This window comes from Pteropus vampyrus, unplaced genomic scaffold (assembly GCF_000151845.1).
Source record: "Pteropus vampyrus isolate Shadow unplaced genomic scaffold, Pvam_2.0 Scaffold145, whole genome shotgun sequence".
NCBI classification, from domain to species: Eukaryota; Metazoa; Chordata; class Mammalia; order Chiroptera; family Pteropodidae; genus Pteropus; species Pteropus vampyrus.
Window position 1 is genome coordinate 1658007 of NW_011888926.1, and position 19666 is coordinate 1677672.

Below are 19666 nucleotides of genomic sequence, written 5' to 3' on the forward strand. Positions count from 1 at the left end.
TCCCAGAATGTATCCCAAACCCCAAAAAGGGGCACTCAGAAAACATGCCAAAAAAAATCAGAACCCCACAGTGTCCAAATAACCAATTTTATTAGGGGCTTTGAGGATGAATAGACCACTCTCATGCCTTCTTCGACATGTTCTGAGGACTCTGGGACTGCAGCCTATTTTCTAAAACAATGCTGGAGCAGAAAACATCTCAAGTGCTTCGTAAAACCAAACTTTTTGGAGGCTGGTAGATTCTGTGGGGCTCCATTTGGGTTTTCAGGTTCCCCTTGGCCCTGGAGGCTCTCTGTCTTGGGAAGAGTGGCACCGGCACGGCAGTGACTTGGTGGCTGAAGTTCCCTCTTCAGAGGAGTGTGGACTTCAATGCTGTCTTCTTTTACATATGGGTCAACCACTTTGGGGAGCGGGCTTGGATCAGAACCCTTCAGGCTCAGGCTGAGGGTTGAGATCTGGGGCTTGGCCAGGTGCGGGAACCAGGATATCTTGTTCAAAAAGGTCATGTTCAGCCTCGCTGCAGCGTAATGGAGATTCCCTTTGAAGCTGGAGGCGTCTGTAGAACGGGAAGGCTGCTGCTCAGCCCTTCTGCCTTCCACAGGCTCCAGGCTTCCTTCTCTCCAGTGTGTGGGCTGCTGACATTTGAGTTTGGGGGGCTTAGAAGCCTCTTGGAAGGTGCTCTCCCTCCAGTGGTCGTGGCCTGCCCTGGAGTATGAGGTTCTTACTCTCCTGGGAGCCCTGTCTGCCATCTGGGAAACTCCTGGCTTGACCATTTTCCTGCAGTTCTTCCTGGAAGACTCTTGGATGCTTTCTTGGCCACACCAGCTCTGAGACTTTGCTGCGAGCCTGGGTTTCCTGGGAGCAGGGGGCTTGGCCCGAGGAGGAGCCTTTTCCTGAACATCCTGTCCTTCTCTTGGACCGCCTGGTGGCCTGACTCTCCGAGGCTTTGGGGGATGGATGGATACGCCAATGGGCTCTGCCCCCTGTGGCCCACACTTCTCTTGAGCTCTGGCCTGTGTAGAGCTTTTTCTTTCTGGGGGTCGAACTCTCTTGGACCTCTCAGCAGACTTAGGGCCTGGCCTGGGGCCCTGGGCCTCACGAAGCTTTTCCTGCTGCCGTCGGAGCTCACAGGCTACGTATGATCCAGGGAGCTGCACCCCAGCAAAGGGCAGTGGGCACGGTCCTAAGACGTTAAAGAGTGAATGGGACTCCAGAATCCTCCGGGGGAGGCCCCACTTCAGGTGTGCCATCCTCCGCCGCATGAGGGACTCCAGGAGCAGGCGTTGGCTCTTCTTGAGGACTGGCCACTTGGGCATGACAGCGAGGGCAGTGGGAGCACCCGCCAGAGCTGTAGCAGCTTGCGGGGTTTGGCCACACGAGTCAGAGGGACAGAAAGAGGGCTGGTCCTGCAACGCAGCCAGAGACTGTGGGTTCTGAAGCTGCCAAGCCAGACCAGAGACCTTCCCTGGATCCACCTGTTTGTCCCTCTGTCGGCTTCTCTGGGGTTTAGGTGGGGCCTGCCTGGAGGCTGGATTGATCCCCACCCTGTGCTTCCTGGCAGGGACCGTGCTCTGGCTGGCCAGATGCTCTCCGTCACCCCGGTGGGGGAGAGGTTTCATCTCAGGACAAAGAGGAGAGGCTACTGCCTGTTCCCGTTCCATGGCCCCATATCCAGAGCCAGTGAGGACTGGGGGCCTCTCACTCCCAGAACAGTCAACTTGGAGATCGCTTTTAGCAGCATCCTTTCCTCTGACCTGGTCCTTGTTTCTTTCCCTTGGAACTCCAGGTCCCCCAGCATCCACAGCTCTGCACTTTCTCTGGCTCGCTACATCCCAGATTTCTGCAGCATCCTCATCTCCACCCTTGTTCTGATTCCCTTGCCCTTGCATCTGGATCTCTCCATCAATGTGACTTCTTAACTGTCTCTGGTAATCTCCCCCAGGAGCCTGGATCTCTCTACTGTCATCACCTGTGGTCCCTCTCAGGTTTCCCTTCCCTTGTGTTTGAATTTCTGCACCATCCTCACCTCCAATCTGCTCCTGGGTCTTCCACTCTAACGAACAGGTCTTTCCATTAACTTTACTTTTTAACCGTCTCCGGTCCCCTCCCTCAAGTCTCTGGATCTTTCTACCATCTTCACTTCCAACCTCTCTCTGGTTTCTCTTCTCCAACAACTGATTTTCTGCATCACTCTTTCCCCCAATCTGCTCACAGTTCCTCCTTCCTGGTGAATGGCTCTCCCCAATTTCGCTATCTAACTGTCCCAGGTTCTCTCTCTCAGGTCTGTGGGTCTCTGTACCATCCTCACCTCCAGATTCTCTTTGGTTTCTCTTCTCTGGTACCTGGATTTCTGTTCCGTTCTCACCATCCATCTGCTCCTGGTTTTTCTTCTCTGGTAAATGGGCCTTTCTATCAATATCACCTCTTACTCGACTCTGGTTTTCTTCCCCAGGTGTCCAGGTCTCTGTATCAGCCTCACCTCCAGCCTCTCTCTGGTTTCTCTTCTCCGGAGTTTTGATTTGTATGCCATTCTCACTTCCAGCCTGCTCCTCTTTCTTCCATTCTGTGAACTGAGTTTGTCCATCAATTTTACTTCTTAATTTTCCCCAGCTCTCCACCTCAGATACCTGGGTATTTGCCCCCTTCTTTCCTCTAATGTATTCCTGATTCTTCCACTTTGGTGTGTGAATCTTCCCATTAATTTCGTTGCTTAACTGCCTCTGGTTTTCTTCCCCAAGTTCCTGGGTCTCTTTACCATTTTCGCCTTTAAATCCTCTCAGGTTTCTCTTGCCTGGCAGTTGAATGTCTGTCCTTGTCTCATCACCAAACATCTCTTGATCCCTCCTATCAGGTGGATGGATGTCTACATGAGTTTCAACTTTTAATTGTGCCTGTTTCTCTGCTTCAGGTGCTAGGGTATTTATACAGTCCTCATCTCTGTCCTTTCTCTGGTTTCTTTGCTCTGGTGCCTGAATTTCTGCTCTCTGTTCACCTCCAATCTGATCCTGATTCCCCCAACATGATATCTCAAATTCTCTGTCAACTTCACCTGCTACTGGTTTCTGGTCTGTCCACCACAGTGCGTGGACCACTATCCAATCCTCCTCTCTTACCTCTCTGAGGTTCTTCCTTCTAGTTATCTGGGTTTCTCCAGCATCTCTTTCTCTTCTCAGGCCTTGGCTTCCCCATCCCACTTGAAATTCATGTCTTAGTCGTTTCTGGATCTCTCCCCTAAGCGCTTGGACCTTACTAGCTCTCGTACTTCGACCCTGAGCCCACTTCTCCCACGCCGGTGTCTGGATAGCTGTAACATTCTCACTTCCGACACGTTCCTGTTTTCCCCACCTCAGGGCCTGGATCTCTATCCCATCCTCTTTTTCCGCTTCTCCCAGGTTCTCCCCGCCAGGTACTTGGGTTTGCACAGCATTCCCACCTCCAACCTGGTCCTTGTCTCTCTTCTCTTCTACTTGAATTTCTGTACCAACATCACCTCTAATCTGGTCTTGTTTTCTCCATCTTGGTACTTGGGACTCCTCATCATTCTTACTTCCCGTCTGGCCCTGCTTCCCCAGTCCTTGGGCATGGGTCTCTCCCTCAGCCTTCCCTCTGGCCTCTTTCTTATTCTTCTCAAATGTCTGGGTCTCTACAGCATTCTCATTTCTAGTCTTATCCTGGTTCCACCACTCTGGTGTTTGAGAGTCTGCATCAATTTTACATTTTAACTCTTCCTTGTTCTCTACCGTATGTGCCTGGATTACAGGGGGATTCTCACCTCCAGTTTCCCTTTGGTTTCTCTTTCCTAATTCCTGAATCTTGGCTCTATTTTCAACTCCCACCTTGTCTTGGTTCTCCCACACTGGAGTCAGGATCTCTCCATTGGTTTTACTTATCACCAGTCTCTGGCTTCCCCACTCCAGGACATTAGTCCAGAAAATGTTCTTCATCCCAAATTTTGTTGGGAGTTGCCTTCCAGATGCCTGAATCTCCCAAGCATCCTCCCCACTGCTCTCTCTCTGGTTCACCCACTCTGGAGCCTGGGTCTCTCTAATGTCCTTTCTGCCGAGTGTCAGGTTTTCCTTCCCTGGTGCCCAGGCCTCTTGTGGGCAGCCCCAGGATTTCCAGGTGGGTATTCCCACTTGTTGGTTGGAAGGAAAAGGCAGGAATTCTCTGGAGCAGAACTGCAGCCTCTGAGATGAAGGAAGGTTTGGGAGAGAGGTGGCTAAAGTCATGGACGTAGGATGGGATCTCATGCTGACAACAGGCTCCAATGGCATTGACTCTTCCTGGGAGTAGACCAGCAGTTGCTCCATCCTTTGATACATATCCAGGTCAGGGAGTAGTGGCTTGCAAGTCAAATGAGTATGCTCATCATTGAGACACCAGGATACTTGCCATACATCCCAAGAACTGTCTTGAGGGAGCATACAGGTGCTTGAAAGGGAGGTGGTAGAAACGGTGGACTCAGAGGGGGTATGGAAATCCCAAGGTGGGCACTGACATGGGTACTGCCAAGAGAACAGGTATTGGGCCCGTGATTCCCGGAGGCTCCTTCGATATCCCCATCTCTTCTTTGGTACCCATCGTTGAACATGAGCATTCAGGCCCCTGAACTTGCCAGGACTGAATAATTTAGAGATCAGACCAAAACAAGTGTCATGTCTCATGACAGGCACTGCCCATTTCTGTGGTGACACCTATAGGTAAGAACAGAAAAGGAAAATCCTTGCACACGCTGCCTCATCAAATCTTCACAGGTCAGAATTATAACCCCCATTATCCAGATGAGGATGCTGGGGCTCAGGAAAGGGGGAGTCACTTCCCTTAGGGCAAACAGTAGTCATTCATTCAAAAAAGATAAAACATTTACTCTGGGCCAGGCACTATTCTAGGTGGTGGAGGTACCAGTATGAACAAGACAAGGGCACTGATGGGCGCCATCCTCTAGACATGGAAGACAGACAGTGATCAAGTATACATCTTAATGTTATGAATGGAAAAGTGTCCCGATGGAAACAAAAATAGAGTGGATATGGGGCTAGCTCCTTTAGACAAACTAGTCAGAGAAGGCCTCTCAGAGGTGATGACATTTGACTAAAGACCTGAGTGAGGTGAGGGGCAAACCAAGCAACATCTGAAGAAAGAGCATTGTCAGCACAGGAGATATTAGTGCAAAGACCCTGAAGACAGAATAAGGCCATGTGTCCAAGAATAGCAAGGAAGCCCATGTGGCCAGAATGGAATGAGTGATGAGGAGATTTCTGGGAGGTGAGGTGAGAGAGACACGTAGGACAGATCATGCCTTGGAGTTGGGATTAGGAATTTGGATTTTATTCTGAGTTTGATGGGGAGTGCATCTATAAGATTTGTTTTGAGTGGCAAAGTGCTATGATCTGTTTTTAAAAGTTTGTTCTTGGCTCATGAGCATAATGCTAGGCTTAAGCCAGGTGCAAAAACCACTTCTCTCGTATGAGTCCATACAGACAAACTTAGTTTATGCTATTAGAAATCAGCATACTTTTGACTGCAAACTTCTGGGCTGCTGATAATGGTTTGTCTCTTAACCTGGGTGCTGCACATGAATGTGTCCAGTTTGTGAGAATTCATTGACTTATATATGCTTATATTTCATGTATATATATATATATATATATATATATATATATATGTGTGTGTGTGTGTGTGTATATATATATATATACATATATATATATATGTATATATATATATATATAATCCTTGGATTAATATATATATATTCATTCAAATTCAAAAAAGATAAAACATTCAAATATATATATATATATATATATATATATATATTATCCTTGGATTAAAATTTTTAAAAAAAAGAAAGAGAGAGGGAAGGTCATTCTCTTGGGCTATGTGGAACACTGACTGTGGCTGGGTGAGAGAGGCGGTAGGAACTAGGCAGAAGGCAGTGCCTACAGCGTAGGTGAGACACAAGGGCAGGTGGGTATGGTGAGGTTTTAAGAAGTAATCAGATTTAAGATATGGTTTTCAAGTAGATGGATTGATTATGTGGAGTGAGGAAGAGAGAAGTACAGGATGACTGCTGGGTCTGGGACAAGACTATGTTCTCCCCAGCCATCTGAGTTCTCTAGTACGATTCATCTCTGTACGCAGGGCATAGAACAGGGTCTTTGTAGCAAGTGACTTAACCAATCATGGTGCTGAGGGAAGAGGGTGTGTAGGACCTCCTCACCTTTATGACCCTTCTCATGCTGGGAGTGGTCCTGGTGACCTGATGCCAATAGTGCCGGACCTGCCAGATGAAAAAGAGGCAGAGGACAAGCAGGTTGCCGCAGCACCGAGGGTCCCTGCAGCTGTGACTTTCGGTGAGCAGACCCCGCACTGGCTCCCACTCAGAGCCCTGGAATGGCCCCACCACAGCACAGGCTCCCAGCAGTGGCAGCAACATGATAAAGCTTAGGTAGGCAGGTGGTGTTAGGGACTTGGAGGGCAGGACTGGTATGGCCCCCCCCACCCAGTTTGGGGTGGGATATCTCCTGCCTCACAGCACCCATGTCACTGAGGCCACCTCACAAAGGAGCCTGATGCTCTAGTCTCAGCTCTAGCTGCTGAACCTGGCACCAGAGCTGGCTAACATACCCTCAGTGCAGTTAAGGATGGCATTGCAAAAATCTCCTAAAGGAATGAGAGGAAAAAGAATTTGTTTTAAACAACCTACCCTCTGGAATAAAGAGCTTAAGTTCCCCCATGGATGATGGGGTGATGTAACCTCTAGTCTGCTGATTTCTTTCTATTAGACACTTTTATCCATTTGTCCATCTGTCCATCTAATATCAAACACTTAATGAACACTGTATTGAACATGTGTATTCTTGTTTGATCACCCCAGATTACTTTTTCCATATTGGGATCAGTGTTGGCGGGAGAATAAATGCTACCCTGCATAAATGCTGTTGTACTTCACCTAAAGGTCAAATTTAAAATATCCAACTATGGAGCAGGCAAGGACATCGGCCAATCAGAATGGGCCAGGCCTTAAACCTTTAATAGCTCAGTTGTAAGTAGCCCTTGGGGTCCCAGGAGCGGGACATCACCTATTTACCTTTGGAAACTATTTCTCTATTTTAAGAACCCAATATACAACACAATATATTCTGGCTGAATGTCACCCCAGCTCATACCTGATACTCTCTCACAGACCCAGGACAGCTAAGGAATAGAGGAGTGACCTAAGTTTGGCCAACTGGGCTCTCTCTCCAGGGCTCTAAATATCAAGAACAGAGATTCAAAATAGGAACAGGAAGCTGGCAAGAAAAAGGAAAGCGGATCATGGCAGCTGGGAACTGGCCTAGCCATGTCAGTTAAGGACTTAACATTGCAGAGAGCTGGCCTGACACTCAGAGCTGGGCCTTGGTGTTTTTCTGCTGAACATAAATAATTTTATAGAACATTGGTATCAGACAAAGCCATTCTGCGACAATCAAGATAAAAACAAGACCTCTCTTTAATCATGTTCGAATGCAGACAAAAACATAAACATTGTTGAAACCACAAAATAACCAAACATCTCCTTATCCTGACTAATATGAGTGACTGCTATTTCTTTATCAATTACAGCTTTAGAATCACTTCATTATTTCACTTTGTAGATAAGATTTATTAAGATGCCCAATCATAAGATTACTCACACTTCCTGGCAGCATCTAATCCAAAGCAAACCACACTTTCCTGACCCTGCCCCAAATCACCTAACACAAACCTAAATCCTATAGTAAATCCTCTCTAAAACCCTTTTATTCAGAAGTCCCACAGTTCCTCATGGTGTGCGTTCTCCCTTGTTGCAACAAGTAGTGACACTATAAATGTGTTCCTGGTGGTTTTGGCTGGAGGACATTAACAGTGGAGTGAGACTGTGAGACTGGTCCGGCTCTCACAATCGGCTTCTCTTGAACCTCTGGGTTCCACCAGAGTCTTTTCCCAAATTCTTTTTTTGGTTGCTTGCCACCAAAGATTGCTAAGTGAAACAAGAACTCCCTTTGGGTCAAGCATAGTGCCAGGAGATAGGTATCCACAGGGTCCAAGGCAGGTACAAGCCCTACTCTCATAAAGCTCTCAGTGTGGTGGGAAAGGTGGACACTGAATAAAGACATGGTCAACAAGTGCTACAAAGGGCGAGTACAGGAGGCTTATGGGTCCATCTAGTAGGGACGCTTATCTGGTCTGAGTGATCAGGGAGGCTTTACTGAAGAGATGATGAATAGGAGTTAGCTAAGCAGAACAGTGGAGCATATTACTCCCGACAGAGGGCGATGGATGGGGTTGGAGAGATTGAGTGTGCTCAGGGTAGAAAAAGAAGGTGGGTGAGGCTGTAACAGGGGATTGAGGCAGGGAGCATTGAAGAGGGCCTAATAAGCCATGGCATAGTTTTAGGGTTTTGAGCACAGATGTGTGGTCAAAAACAAACTTCTAAGACAAATTGATCCTGATCATATGTCAACATTTATTAACTTACTAGTGAGGGAAACAGCAAGATACAAAAATATGGGCTAGTTCTGAGAGAACCATGGAAATTGAGTAATTCTATAGTTGGGAAACAGAATTAATTAGATAAAGGGTACTGTCTCATTACCCGTGGTCATAAAACTATCAAGCCCCTATCGGTCAGTAGTCATTACTGAGGACATCTGGGATATGATGATCCAAGATGCCAGGCAGGCCAAATAACAATCAGAAATTGTTATAAAAGACATCAAAAAAGCAAATGATAAAGATACATCTGTGACCGTAAATTGGAATAATAAGGTTTCATTCCCTTAGCAGTGATGGCTAATAGGTCCAATTAATATGAAAACAGGAAACAAGACCCAAGAGAGGTAAGGAATGGACTCCAAATCACAGATTCTGTTCTTAAACCGGAGCCATTGATGGATAGTTCTTAATTTGGAGACAAAGTTTGTTCTTTGACAGTCATATATGATTTGTATGAGGTGAAGTTTGATGCAGGGATTTTCGATATAATAAATGTTCAGTCCTGGAGCCAGCTCAAACCCATCCTGTCACCCAATGCCACAACTCATCTGAGGCTGAGCAAGTAGATGTGGTGGAAGTAACCCAGGCCCCATAGACAAAAATCCTAGGGTCTCATTCTGGCTGTGCCACTGTCTCACTCTGTGAGCTGTGTAGCAGCTTCCCCTTTCTGGGCTTCAGTATGTGGAAAACGAAGGGACTATGTTGCATGATTTCTAAGAGTCATGCCACTTCTCTACTTCTAGATTTCTAAAGGAATTAACTGGAACTAGCCCTTAATGGTCTAGTTTTGGCTAGATCCAAATGGTCCCAAAATGTGCCTGGCATCACGTGGGAGAAAGATGAGTAAGGGCCATAAGATCAGGGAGGACCTCTCGAAGGTGGTGAGGCATGAGTCTACTCTTAAATAATGGAGATTTGGAGCAGCATAGAGAAAAAAACAAGTATGCTGGCCAGAAGCATATGGGTGTCCTGTGACAACTCAACCGGACAGAAACTAAACTCCCATTCCCAAACCTGCTCTTCTTCCTGAATTCCCTACTCAATTGATTCCATTTCTGGTAGACTCCATTCACCACCATAAATGTTAACAAAGATATCTGAATATGAAGGAAAACATTTAAGATTATCTATCATTATCTCCATACCTTTCCCTCACTAGTGATAGGTCAAAACGGATTATTTTGAACACAAACATGTGCTCAAAGATAAATAGGTAACGGAATGCTGACATCATTGAAACTTTGTTTTGGTGTGTTGTTTTCGAATGTTTAACTCATTGTTTCTGCCAATAACGTATAGCAGAATGAGAATAAAAACAGCAAAATGCGGTTCCCCGCCCAGACCTGAGGCCGTTTTCTCTTGGTGCCCCTCTAGCGAGCGAGATCCGCCTACTCTCAGTGACGTCACTTCCGCTTCCTGCCGCGCGCGGCCATTTTTGCTCTTTCTTTGCTACTTTCCGGTCGAGGAGAGTGTTCCTGCTCTGACGTCGGCGGCCCTCCGTGAGGGAGGCAAGACGGCGGAACCGCAGCCATGGTGAGTGCGTGCGCCCGGCCATAGGACCGGAAAGCGGAAGATTCGGGGTTCGGTTCACTCACTAGCCTGTCGTGGGTTTAAAACGCGCGCCGTCTCGGACGCTAGGCCCGGCGTTAGAGTCCCATAGTGCCGCGTAGTGCCGGCACAGAGTCTGATCTCGGGCAGCCGCGGGGTACCAACAGCCTGGCGGGAGGTAGAGATCCCAACTGCTGTGACCCGGGGCGCAGCAGCCTTGCGCGTGGCCAAAGGCTTCTGGTGAACGGAGGGGGCATGGTCCGGCCTGGGAGAAGGAGACCAACCCACGTGGGAGAGAATAGAAAGTTGGATGAGGAAACTTGGCTCCATCTTTTTTATTTTGGGGGAGGGGACCGCTAGAGGATGGTGTGGAACCCTGGATTCGGATCACCCTCCCTTACCATACTAACCCCATTGCTGATGTTCTGGAGAGGGAGATCTCCACGGGTCTGCGCCTAGTGCTCGCCACGGAGTTACACGTGCCAGACACCTGAAGGAGCCTTTGGCATTTGGGGGCTCTGGGCAATGTGGAGCAGTCCCGAGCCCCGGCCTGGAGTACAGGAAAGGCTGGCTCCTCCTCCTGCGAAGCAGTAGTCTCAAATCAGAGGTCCTGGTAGCACCACGTGCGGCTCCTCTCAACTCTTGATGGTCTCTAACTTTTAATCGAATCGTGTAGCCTGATAGCTGGTTTGGGTTGGCACGTGGTAAATTGCAAAGCATTTACACTTTCATAATGAGGTTTAATTCTTCCACCGGAGCTTGGATCCCAACGGGTACCTTATCCTGCTTCACTTCCCCAAACCCCTCCCACCTGCCCCATTTTGAAGCTAGTATACTTGGCTGAGCCTAGACTTAGAAGCTTCTAAACCGGTGCTCATCTTATGCAGTACCATGAAAAGTTTTGGAATCAATGGTCTCAGGTGGAACATAAGAGAAATTTCTCTCAACTGTAAAGTGGGAATTACACTGCATGAGAATATTGTGAGGATTAAATTAAACTAATAAACACCTAGTCCTAATACTTGGTAGGGAGTGTGATCACACAGTTTGGGGCTGTCTGGTGTACAGGAGACCAAACTGGTGAAACTAGGGGTTCATGTTAGCTAGTGGTATGATTTTTATTCACTCATTTAATTAACCCTTTAAAAATTAAGAAGTGGATAAATGCAAAATGCACACTAAGCAAATTTCAGCTGCTGTTTATAAGATACATGGTTTGGTTTTAAAGATTGAGCCGACCTTTTATTGTTGACTGCAATAAGATGATGGTTTCGGCTCCTGGAGTCTTCCCCTTTTAATGCACTTGATGTTTATTGAGAGCTGAAAATCCTTAATTCAGAGGTGGGTGGTTAGAAACCACAATGAAAGTGTCTGACATTTTAAAAAGTAATTTTGAGGAGTGTTTGGAATTAAAATGTTGGGTAAGGCCTTATTGTTTAGGAGGGTGACAGTGTTGATGAGCATTAGATTTTGATAAAGGCAAATATGATTTCTCAGGTAGCTTCCAAAAGGATAAAGATAAAAACTTCAATCTAGTAGACGGGGAAATAGCGGGAAAATAATAAACCCAAAGAAAGAAAAAGAAACAACGTGTGGGACCAATAGAAAGCATAAAAGAAGGAAGATTGGAACCCAGTATTTACTTAATTTACACAGTCAATACTTAAGAAAATATAGAAAGGAACTAAATGCTTCAGTTAAAAGACAGATTGAAGTAAAAAGAAAGGAAAAGATAGGCCAATTTAAAAAGTAGTGTAACCTATATAAACAAAGAAATGGGTTTCAGGCATCTGTAAAGAGAGTGGCTAAAAAAATAAGGGAGAAATATGAAAATGACATAATTACAAGAAGACAAATATCAATCATATAGCATTTAAGTATATAATTGTTAGATCATGAAGCCAAAACATCAGTATGAAAATAGGGGATTTGAACAGCAACTACTAATAAACTTGATCTGGTGGTCATAGTGAATGCGGTAAATACTACACCTGACAAGTATAGAAAACACTTTGCAAGCAAGAAACATTTGTGCAAATTAGCCATCTACTGGGTCATAAAGCAAGTTCAACAAATTTTAAAAGATTGTTGATAATACAGACCATGTTCTCTCAACCATAATGCAAATAAATTAGAAATCAGTAACAAAATGTTGGGAAAGAAGATATAAATAACTAGGTTAAATAAAAAATTATAAAGGAAATTCAGAAACAGAACTGAACAATAGTGAAAATACCACATACCCCAAGGCATGTAGGATACAACTAAAGTATTGCTTGAAACCTAAAAAGGTAGGAAGAGAACAAAAGGACAAAATAACTCCAAAGAAAGTAGAAGGAGAGGGGGGAGCAGAAACTACTGGAATAAAAAATAGATCCTAATGCTGTAGGACAGACAAATCAAACGGTGATTCTTTGGAAAGTCCCCTCCAGGGCAACATGAAGGAGATGTAATCTGCAGACATGAAAAAGATAAGCTATTAAGCACAATTTGATACCTATAGACATAGAATCTTATGTTAAATGAACAAATGCCTGAAAAAAATATAATTATCAAAACCAATTCAAATAGAAATAGAAAAAACTGAATAGTAAACTAAGTAAAATTTTTTAGCCTGAAAAAATTCTAGACTTAGTTTTTTAAATAGCTTTATTGAGATAATTTACATACCACAAAGTTAACCTGTTTAGAGTGTATAATTCAGTGGTTTTCATATACTTAGAATTGCGTGACCATCACTGTATTGAATTTTAGAGCATTTTTATCATCCACAAAAGAAACTTTATATAAATTGACTGGTGGCTATAAAATAAAATCTTATTTAAGTTGGTTTTATCTCAAGAATGCAAAATTGGTTTAATATTAGAAAAACTAAAAATTAAAGGAGAAAAGTCACATTCACCTGAGTCAGTACAAAAAATCCGATAGAATTAAAAACCAATTCATTTAGAAAAGAAGAAATTCTTAGCACACTTGGAAATAGTGAATTTTCTTAATCTGAAGTATCTAGAAATAAGTCTAATAAAAGATCGAGGCTTTTGGAGAAATAATAAAGCTTTATTTAAAGCACTTAAGAGTTAGGTATATATATTGTAAAGCATTGACAAATTCTGCATCCTAAAGGCATTTTTGTCAGAATTAGCATTACATCAAATCTACAATCAGACAGGTTGTCCCAGCAGGCTTTTTTATGTGGGCCTAGAAAAGCTAATTCTAGAATGTGTGACTAAAGAGGCCTTTTTTGCCCACTTCTTCAGGGAACTCCCCCAACCATCTAATTCCTCATCACTCAGGCCATTGATGTCACTTCTGCTGACATCATTCCTGTGTCATCCCCTTTTCCTCTGGGGGTAGGTCATTTTGGTGTCCTTGTGGTCTCAGACAGGGGCAGATGCAACAGTGAGTGTTCCCACCTGGCCATCACCCACAGGTCACCACCTACAACCACGGTCCAGCCTCCAGACCCAGGATTAGACCGGGCCACTATCAGCAAACCACTCCGTGCGTGCAATGGAAACGGGCTGCACCCAGATTATATATGTGCAATATAAATATATATTTGTATGTAAATATATATTTGTAAAAAGAATCACTGGGAAAAACAAATGATGAATGAATGAAAATGCTTTTACACTCGAAAGGTGGTATGAGGTGGAAGGAATGAAGTAGGGCACCCAATGTGTTCCCTGCAGGGTTATGTTGAAGCAAATCCCAGTGACATAACATTTTATCCATAGGTATTTTATAGTAGATAGCTGTAAAAGAAAGATTTTAACAACTGCACTGCCACTATAACACCCCAAAATTTAATACTAAATTAATATCAAATATCTAATATTAGAATCAAAGGCTTGATCACAGTTTTTCTTTTTTTCCCCCCTACAACTATTTGATCATAGATGCTTTGTTCTTCAAGAGAGGTGATGAGACGTTCTTTTTCATGATGTTGGTAGCTGTTAACCAGTGTCCAGATCCATTAATTAATTTATGTCTGGATTGATTCGTTAATATGGGTTGTAAGGTGGTTATATTTAATCGTATCATTTTTTATTAGGTGGGATAACAATACAAGAGGAACTTCTCATTTCCTAGTGATACGATCTTTAGAAGAGAGGCAGAATAAATGCTTTATCATACTAGTTTTCAAAACACTGTTAATTCACTAGCATAGCTTTGACTTTGGAACCATTTGATGTCATATATTTGATAAATAAAATTTAAAAGAATTTTTTTTAAAGCAAACTGAATACAAAGGAACCCTAATTGTACATCAAATTGATAACAAGGAAATTTTTAATTTAAATTTGACTGGATGGCTTTAATCGAATATGTTCTAAGAACAAAAAATTTATTGGTAGAAGTAGTACTGGTATAGCAATTCTGAAACCATTTTGAATGTGTCATAGGGTCAAATAAATGAGAATATTTTGATGTTTTGGGAACCAGAGTTCTTCCTGAGCACAGAGGAGGTTTCGAATGTTGAATGGAGAGAACTTTGTGCTGCATTTCTGTAAATTATACTTTAATTTTGATTCAGTTAATTTAGGGTGGAGTACGAAAATCCAAATTTAAAGATTACCCCTATGTGACTCAGATGGATACTGAGCCATGGGAGCCCATTTATAATCCATTTGCTGTGATATTACCAAGCATTAGACTAAAGAGAGGAAAGTGAGAGAACAGGGATGCTGACCATTGGGTCTCTCAGTTGTTATTTAAAGTATTTTGTGACTTGTCCGGAACAACTCTGGCTCAGTTTGGCTGATGCTTTGATTTCCCCCATAGACTGAGGCTGATGTAAATCCGAAGGCCTACCCTCTTGCAGATGCCCACCTCACCAAGAAACTATTGGACCTCGTTCAGCAGTCATGTAACTATAAGCAGCTACGGAAAGGAGCCAATGAAGGTAAGGCACCCAGAGAGTGCTCCAGGGAGAATGTCGAAGGCTCCTGTCTCTGTCCAGGCAGGGTCCCTGGTCCAGATTTCCAGCATGGAAACAGGGCTGGATACTCTTGGTTGGGACCAATGGGAGGACTTAAGAGCAGTATTTTGGCATTAGATTTGAAAGGTGAATGGACTAGAATTATTTTAGATTGACCCGTTGTTAACATTTTGTCACATTTAACTTATAATGAGAATGAGAGCCAGGATTTGAATTTGGGCAGTGTGGCTCTGGAGTCTGTGCCCATGTCTAGTATTCAGCATTAATGCAGCGTGGCCTGTGGGCTAGCACTGGGCCACAGAGATAAGCAGTCAGGAGCAAACATTTGGATGATACTGTGTGGTGCGCATCTTCGGTGAGTTACATGTGTTGTGAGCTTTCCAGAAGTATTGGTCATGGCAGATGGGGATGGTAAAACCCTCACAGATCACAGAATTTGAGAAGTGCTGCACTACACTGCTTCATGCTGGCGGGGCTTGCATGAAAAGTGTTCCAGTCCAGGCAAGAGATGGTGGTGACTTGGACGGTGTGGTAGCAGAGGAAAGAAGTGGTTAGATTCAAGATGTGTTTTGACAGAACTGATGGGTTTGGTGCGGGGTTTGAAAAAGGCATTGAGGATGGCCAGTTGGTGATTAAATCACTTACCACTTCCCGAGGCTGGGAGTTCTTGCCAGTTTTCTTGCACCTGTGTTTCTCTTCCTTGGAAATTGCTTCGTCGTGGCTTCCCTGCACAAACCCCATGTCACCTATTAGCCTCATGTCATTCTCTCCACAGCCACCAAAACCCTCAACAGAGGCATCTCTGAGTTCATTGTGATGGCTGCAGACGCCGAGCCCCTGGAGATCATTCTGCATCTCCCACTGCTGTGTGAAGACAAGAATGTGCCCTACGTGTTCGTCCGCTCCAAGCAGGCCCTGGGGCGGGCTTGTGGGGTCTCCAGGCCTGTCATCGCCTGTTCTGTCACCATCAAAGAAGGCTCACAGCTGAAGCAGCAGATCCAGTCCATTCAGCAGTCCATCGAAAGGCTCTTAGTCTAAACCGGTGGCCTCTGCCACACTCTCCTACTGACTCCTCCCTCCGGGTTGTGTATCATATTTTCTGTTAGCATGTAGTATTTCCAGCTACTTTCTATTGTTATAAAATATTGTAATACTAAGTCTGGTTTTTACACTTTTGTATTATTTTTGTTTTGTCTTACAGGTCGTCATCTGCCCCTCACCCCTACCCTAATCTTCCTTTCCATTTTCTGCTGTCTTTCCTCCCTTTCAAAAAATGAACTAATGCCCAGAACAGGCAGAAGCAGAGTGGTGACACCATTCAAAGGCAGAGAAGAGCCAAGATTGAGATCCACTTCCAGCTTTCAGGCACTAACTCCCTACTGTGTGCGGGACATGATAAAGTAACCACCACCCACTTGGTATCCCTTGTGGCTGGCATACATAATTATTCTATACATGTTTAAATGATCTGGGGGTTTCCTTTGCTTTCCAGGGGATTATATATCATTTGGGGAGGAAGCATGTATTCTGCGAGGTGGTTCGTTGTAAGTGTCATTTGCTAACATGCCACTGCTGTTTCCTTTTGGGAATATGTTATGTTCCCCCCTAACTCCTAGCTGTGCCCCTGAGGGTGACAGGACAGCACCGTACCAGGGAGATATGTGCACAGAATTCCAGAGGTGGCCTAGGCGAGTGAGTTATGGGGCTTCAAGGAGTCGAGGGGCAAGAGAAGAGGCTCAGCTGGTTCTGGAATGAAGGATTCGGGGCAAGTCATGGAGACCTAGAAGCTACAGCAGAGATGATGGGTCCAAGGAGACAGCCTCTCTGGTGACTGCAGATTTCTTCAGTGGACACCTGGTACCAGCTCTGAGAGCCCTTAACCCTATTTCCTGCCAAGATGTGGGTCAGGTGTATATGTTCTTTATCACATCAGAAGGACAGTGCTAATGTGTCATTCTTGTGAGCATCCTAGTAAAGAAATATATTCATAGTCCAATTTAAAGAAAGTGTGATTCTTGGTAGGTATCCAGCTAATACCTGTTTGAAGAACTACTTAGCATTATTAGAATGGTTTTAGCTTCTTAAACTTTCCACCGAGAAGCTGTGGAAAGCCATCATTTCCTACCAGATGATTTCCGGTAGTTCAAAATGTCTAATAAAGACTTAATGAGATGTTGTTTTGACTCTACAACAAGGATTCTCACCCTCAGCAGTATTGACATTTTGGGCTGGAGAATTCTTTGTGGGGTGGGGGGTGCTGCCCTGTATGTTGTGGAATGTTCAGCAGTGTCTCTGGCCTTCACCCACTAGATGTCAGTGGCGACCTTAACCCCTCCCTCCAGACATTGCCAGATGTTTCCTGGTGACAAAGTCACCCCTTGTGTGGGGAAGGGGGATTGGTATTGGTGACTGAAGCCACTGCCACCTTACCTGCTTCTTTCACTTTTTTATCTAAGGATAAGTGCCATGAGAGCCCGACTCTGTAATGATCAGGTTGATGAGGATATATTGGGTTTCCTCTTGGCCAGCTTGGGCCAGTGCACCCACTCCAGCAGGAAGCATGCCTGGGGAACCTGGACAGCACCCAGTCCTGCCGAGACCTGCTCTGTTCCTGCTGGGCCAGTCATTTCCCTCAGCTCAGCCCAGTGTTTGTATGCTGTCACTTCCACCCCAGCAGTTTTATATTTCTGGATGGTGGAGTTTGAGGTAGTACTTCTTTGTATTTTCTTTTATGGTATATGTGTCTTTGTAATCATACTCTAAAAGACAAATAATTCGGGGGCCAGAGGGAGATAAATCCAACCTCCACCTGAAGAGAAGCCAGGCCTTACCTACGAGATCCCTAAGAAGCGTGGGGCAGGAGCTCCTGGGGTCTGCATCCCGGGAGCCCAGTCTACTCTGAGGTGTTCCCACAGCTACACGGCAGGCCTTCAAAGGACAGGGTGTCAGTTTGTGATCGCTTGAAGACTGGCTTTTCCCTGCTCCTAATGGCCTCCACTGCCTGCCCTGTGTCTGCCTCCACCGCCTGCCCTCTGTCTGCCTCCACCATGTTCTGTCTTTGCTTGGCGTTTGGTATTTGGTTTCTGGAACACTCCATACCTGTTTCTTAAATTCTTTGTACTTCATATTTACTGCGCTGGTGGCTTTCTCCCCATGCTAGTCTTAATTCAAGTATCACTTCTACTTCTCTGGGGCCTTTTCTAGCTACCCCATCTTGTTTTCTCCCCCTCAGCCCTGTAACATTCTATTCAACTTGTTCTTAACTAATTCTGAGATTGTTTTCTGATAGCCCTCATTAGAGCTGGAACTTATGTGATGCCCTAGCATCTCCAGCAGTGGCCCAACATATGTTCCAAAAGTATAGAATGAATAATTCTTAAAGCCCAGACATGGAAACAAGCAGGAAATCTGGTCACTTAAATCCAGCCACCTATGAAGTAGGCTGCAAAATTTTGCATATATAATTGATTTTGGAGAAAATCCAGTGGCTTTCCTTAGGTCTAATAGGGTCCTCTGGCCCCATACACACTGGTTCAGAACTTCTGTTTTAGAATAAGTTTCTTGAACGCCTTTTCCCAAGTGGACCTATGATGAAGGAATATTTTTACATTTCCAATCTTGTTAAAGAGATTATTCATCTGTAGTATTAAGTACTAAACAATGCATTTCCATTGTCTTTAATCCCAAATTAAGGGGAAAAGAGGAGTTTGTTATAGGCACTTAATATCCCTTAGTTTGAGTGTCTATTAATTTTGAAAAATCAGGCATATGCCTCCAGCGTTCACAAATATATCTGCTTACAATGTGGTGGAGGTGGGTGGGTATAATTGCTTATTTTCTGAAGGAAGGAAAGAAATTTTTATTAGCAAGTCAATATTCTCCACGATGCTCTGTGCAGCCAGTCCCAAGATGCGCGCCCCATGATCTTTGTGGAATCCACGCCCTGCATAGTATCAGCACACACCAACTCGGAGCTGGTCTGCAGCAGGAGTGTCATGGGGTGATGTGTGACTTCCAAGTTTCTAAGACATTGCAGCTCCTGCCTTCTCTGGATCACTGACTAGGAGGGAAATCATAACCATATTATGATGATTTAAGTGGCCTCTGAAGTGTCTCTTAAGGTTCCTAGCCAAAAGCTAACACCAACTTTGTCTCGTGTACTTCAGGGATTTTAATTTATAGAAATGACTAATGACATGGAAAGGTCAACACTATCAAAAAGAATTTATTAGGTTTCCCAAGAGAAGGAGGCACACCATGCCACGCAGGGCCACAGGGGGCACTTTGGGTTTTGGTTTTGGTCAGGCAGCAGAAGCAAGGGAAAATCTTAGGCCACAACCTTTACTGGGGTTTTCATGGCAAAGGCAAGGCAGGGCAAGTAACAGTTTAGGATTGGCTAGTTTGAATAATTCCCATGGGCTTTGGGAATTACAAAGGTGGTTGGTCTCTGGTTGCCTGGCTCTGGGATTATTCAGAACAGGGACAATACTGGTTTGGTGTGTGAGATAAAGGAGGTACTTGCATGAGAAGTGTGCTCTCAAGTAGGTAACTACCCTTAGGAACTAGCAAAATGTATCTGGCATTTTCCAGCAGTCTCTCCTGGGTCTGTAAGGACCCCCAATTGTCAAAACATTAGCTACAGAAAATAAACGATTA

At 44.7% G+C, this 19666-nt stretch overlaps 1 protein-coding gene across 2 annotated transcripts; it reads left to right on the forward strand.

Annotated features, from left to right (window-relative positions):
* Positions 1–9914: 9914 nt before the first annotated feature.
* Positions 9915–17182, forward strand: SNU13 (small nuclear ribonucleoprotein 13). 2 transcript variants are annotated; one of them, XM_011369032.2, is made up of 4 exons: positions 9915–10053; positions 14854–14974; positions 15786–16092; positions 16212–17182. In XM_011369032.2, exons 1-3 carry the CDS (start codon positions 10051–10053, stop codon positions 16046–16048), a joined length of 387 nt encoding a protein of 128 aa, XP_011367334.1. In that variant the 5' UTR covers positions 9915–10050; the 3' UTR covers positions 16049–16092; positions 16212–17182. The 2 variants fall into 2 exon arrangements, with proteins under 2 accessions (XP_011367334.1, XP_011367333.1); XM_011369031.2 differs by having other exon boundaries at positions 15786–17182.
* Positions 17183–19666: the final 2484 nt, after the last annotated feature.

What these genes read in the sequence shown, in the direction of transcription:
- SNU13 (XM_011369031.2), top strand. An exon ending in ACGGAAAGGAGCCAATGAAG is followed by an intron (nt 14,975 to 15,785) that starts GTAAGGCACCCA and finishes TTCTCTCCACAG; the next exon opens with CCACCAAAACCCTCAACAGA.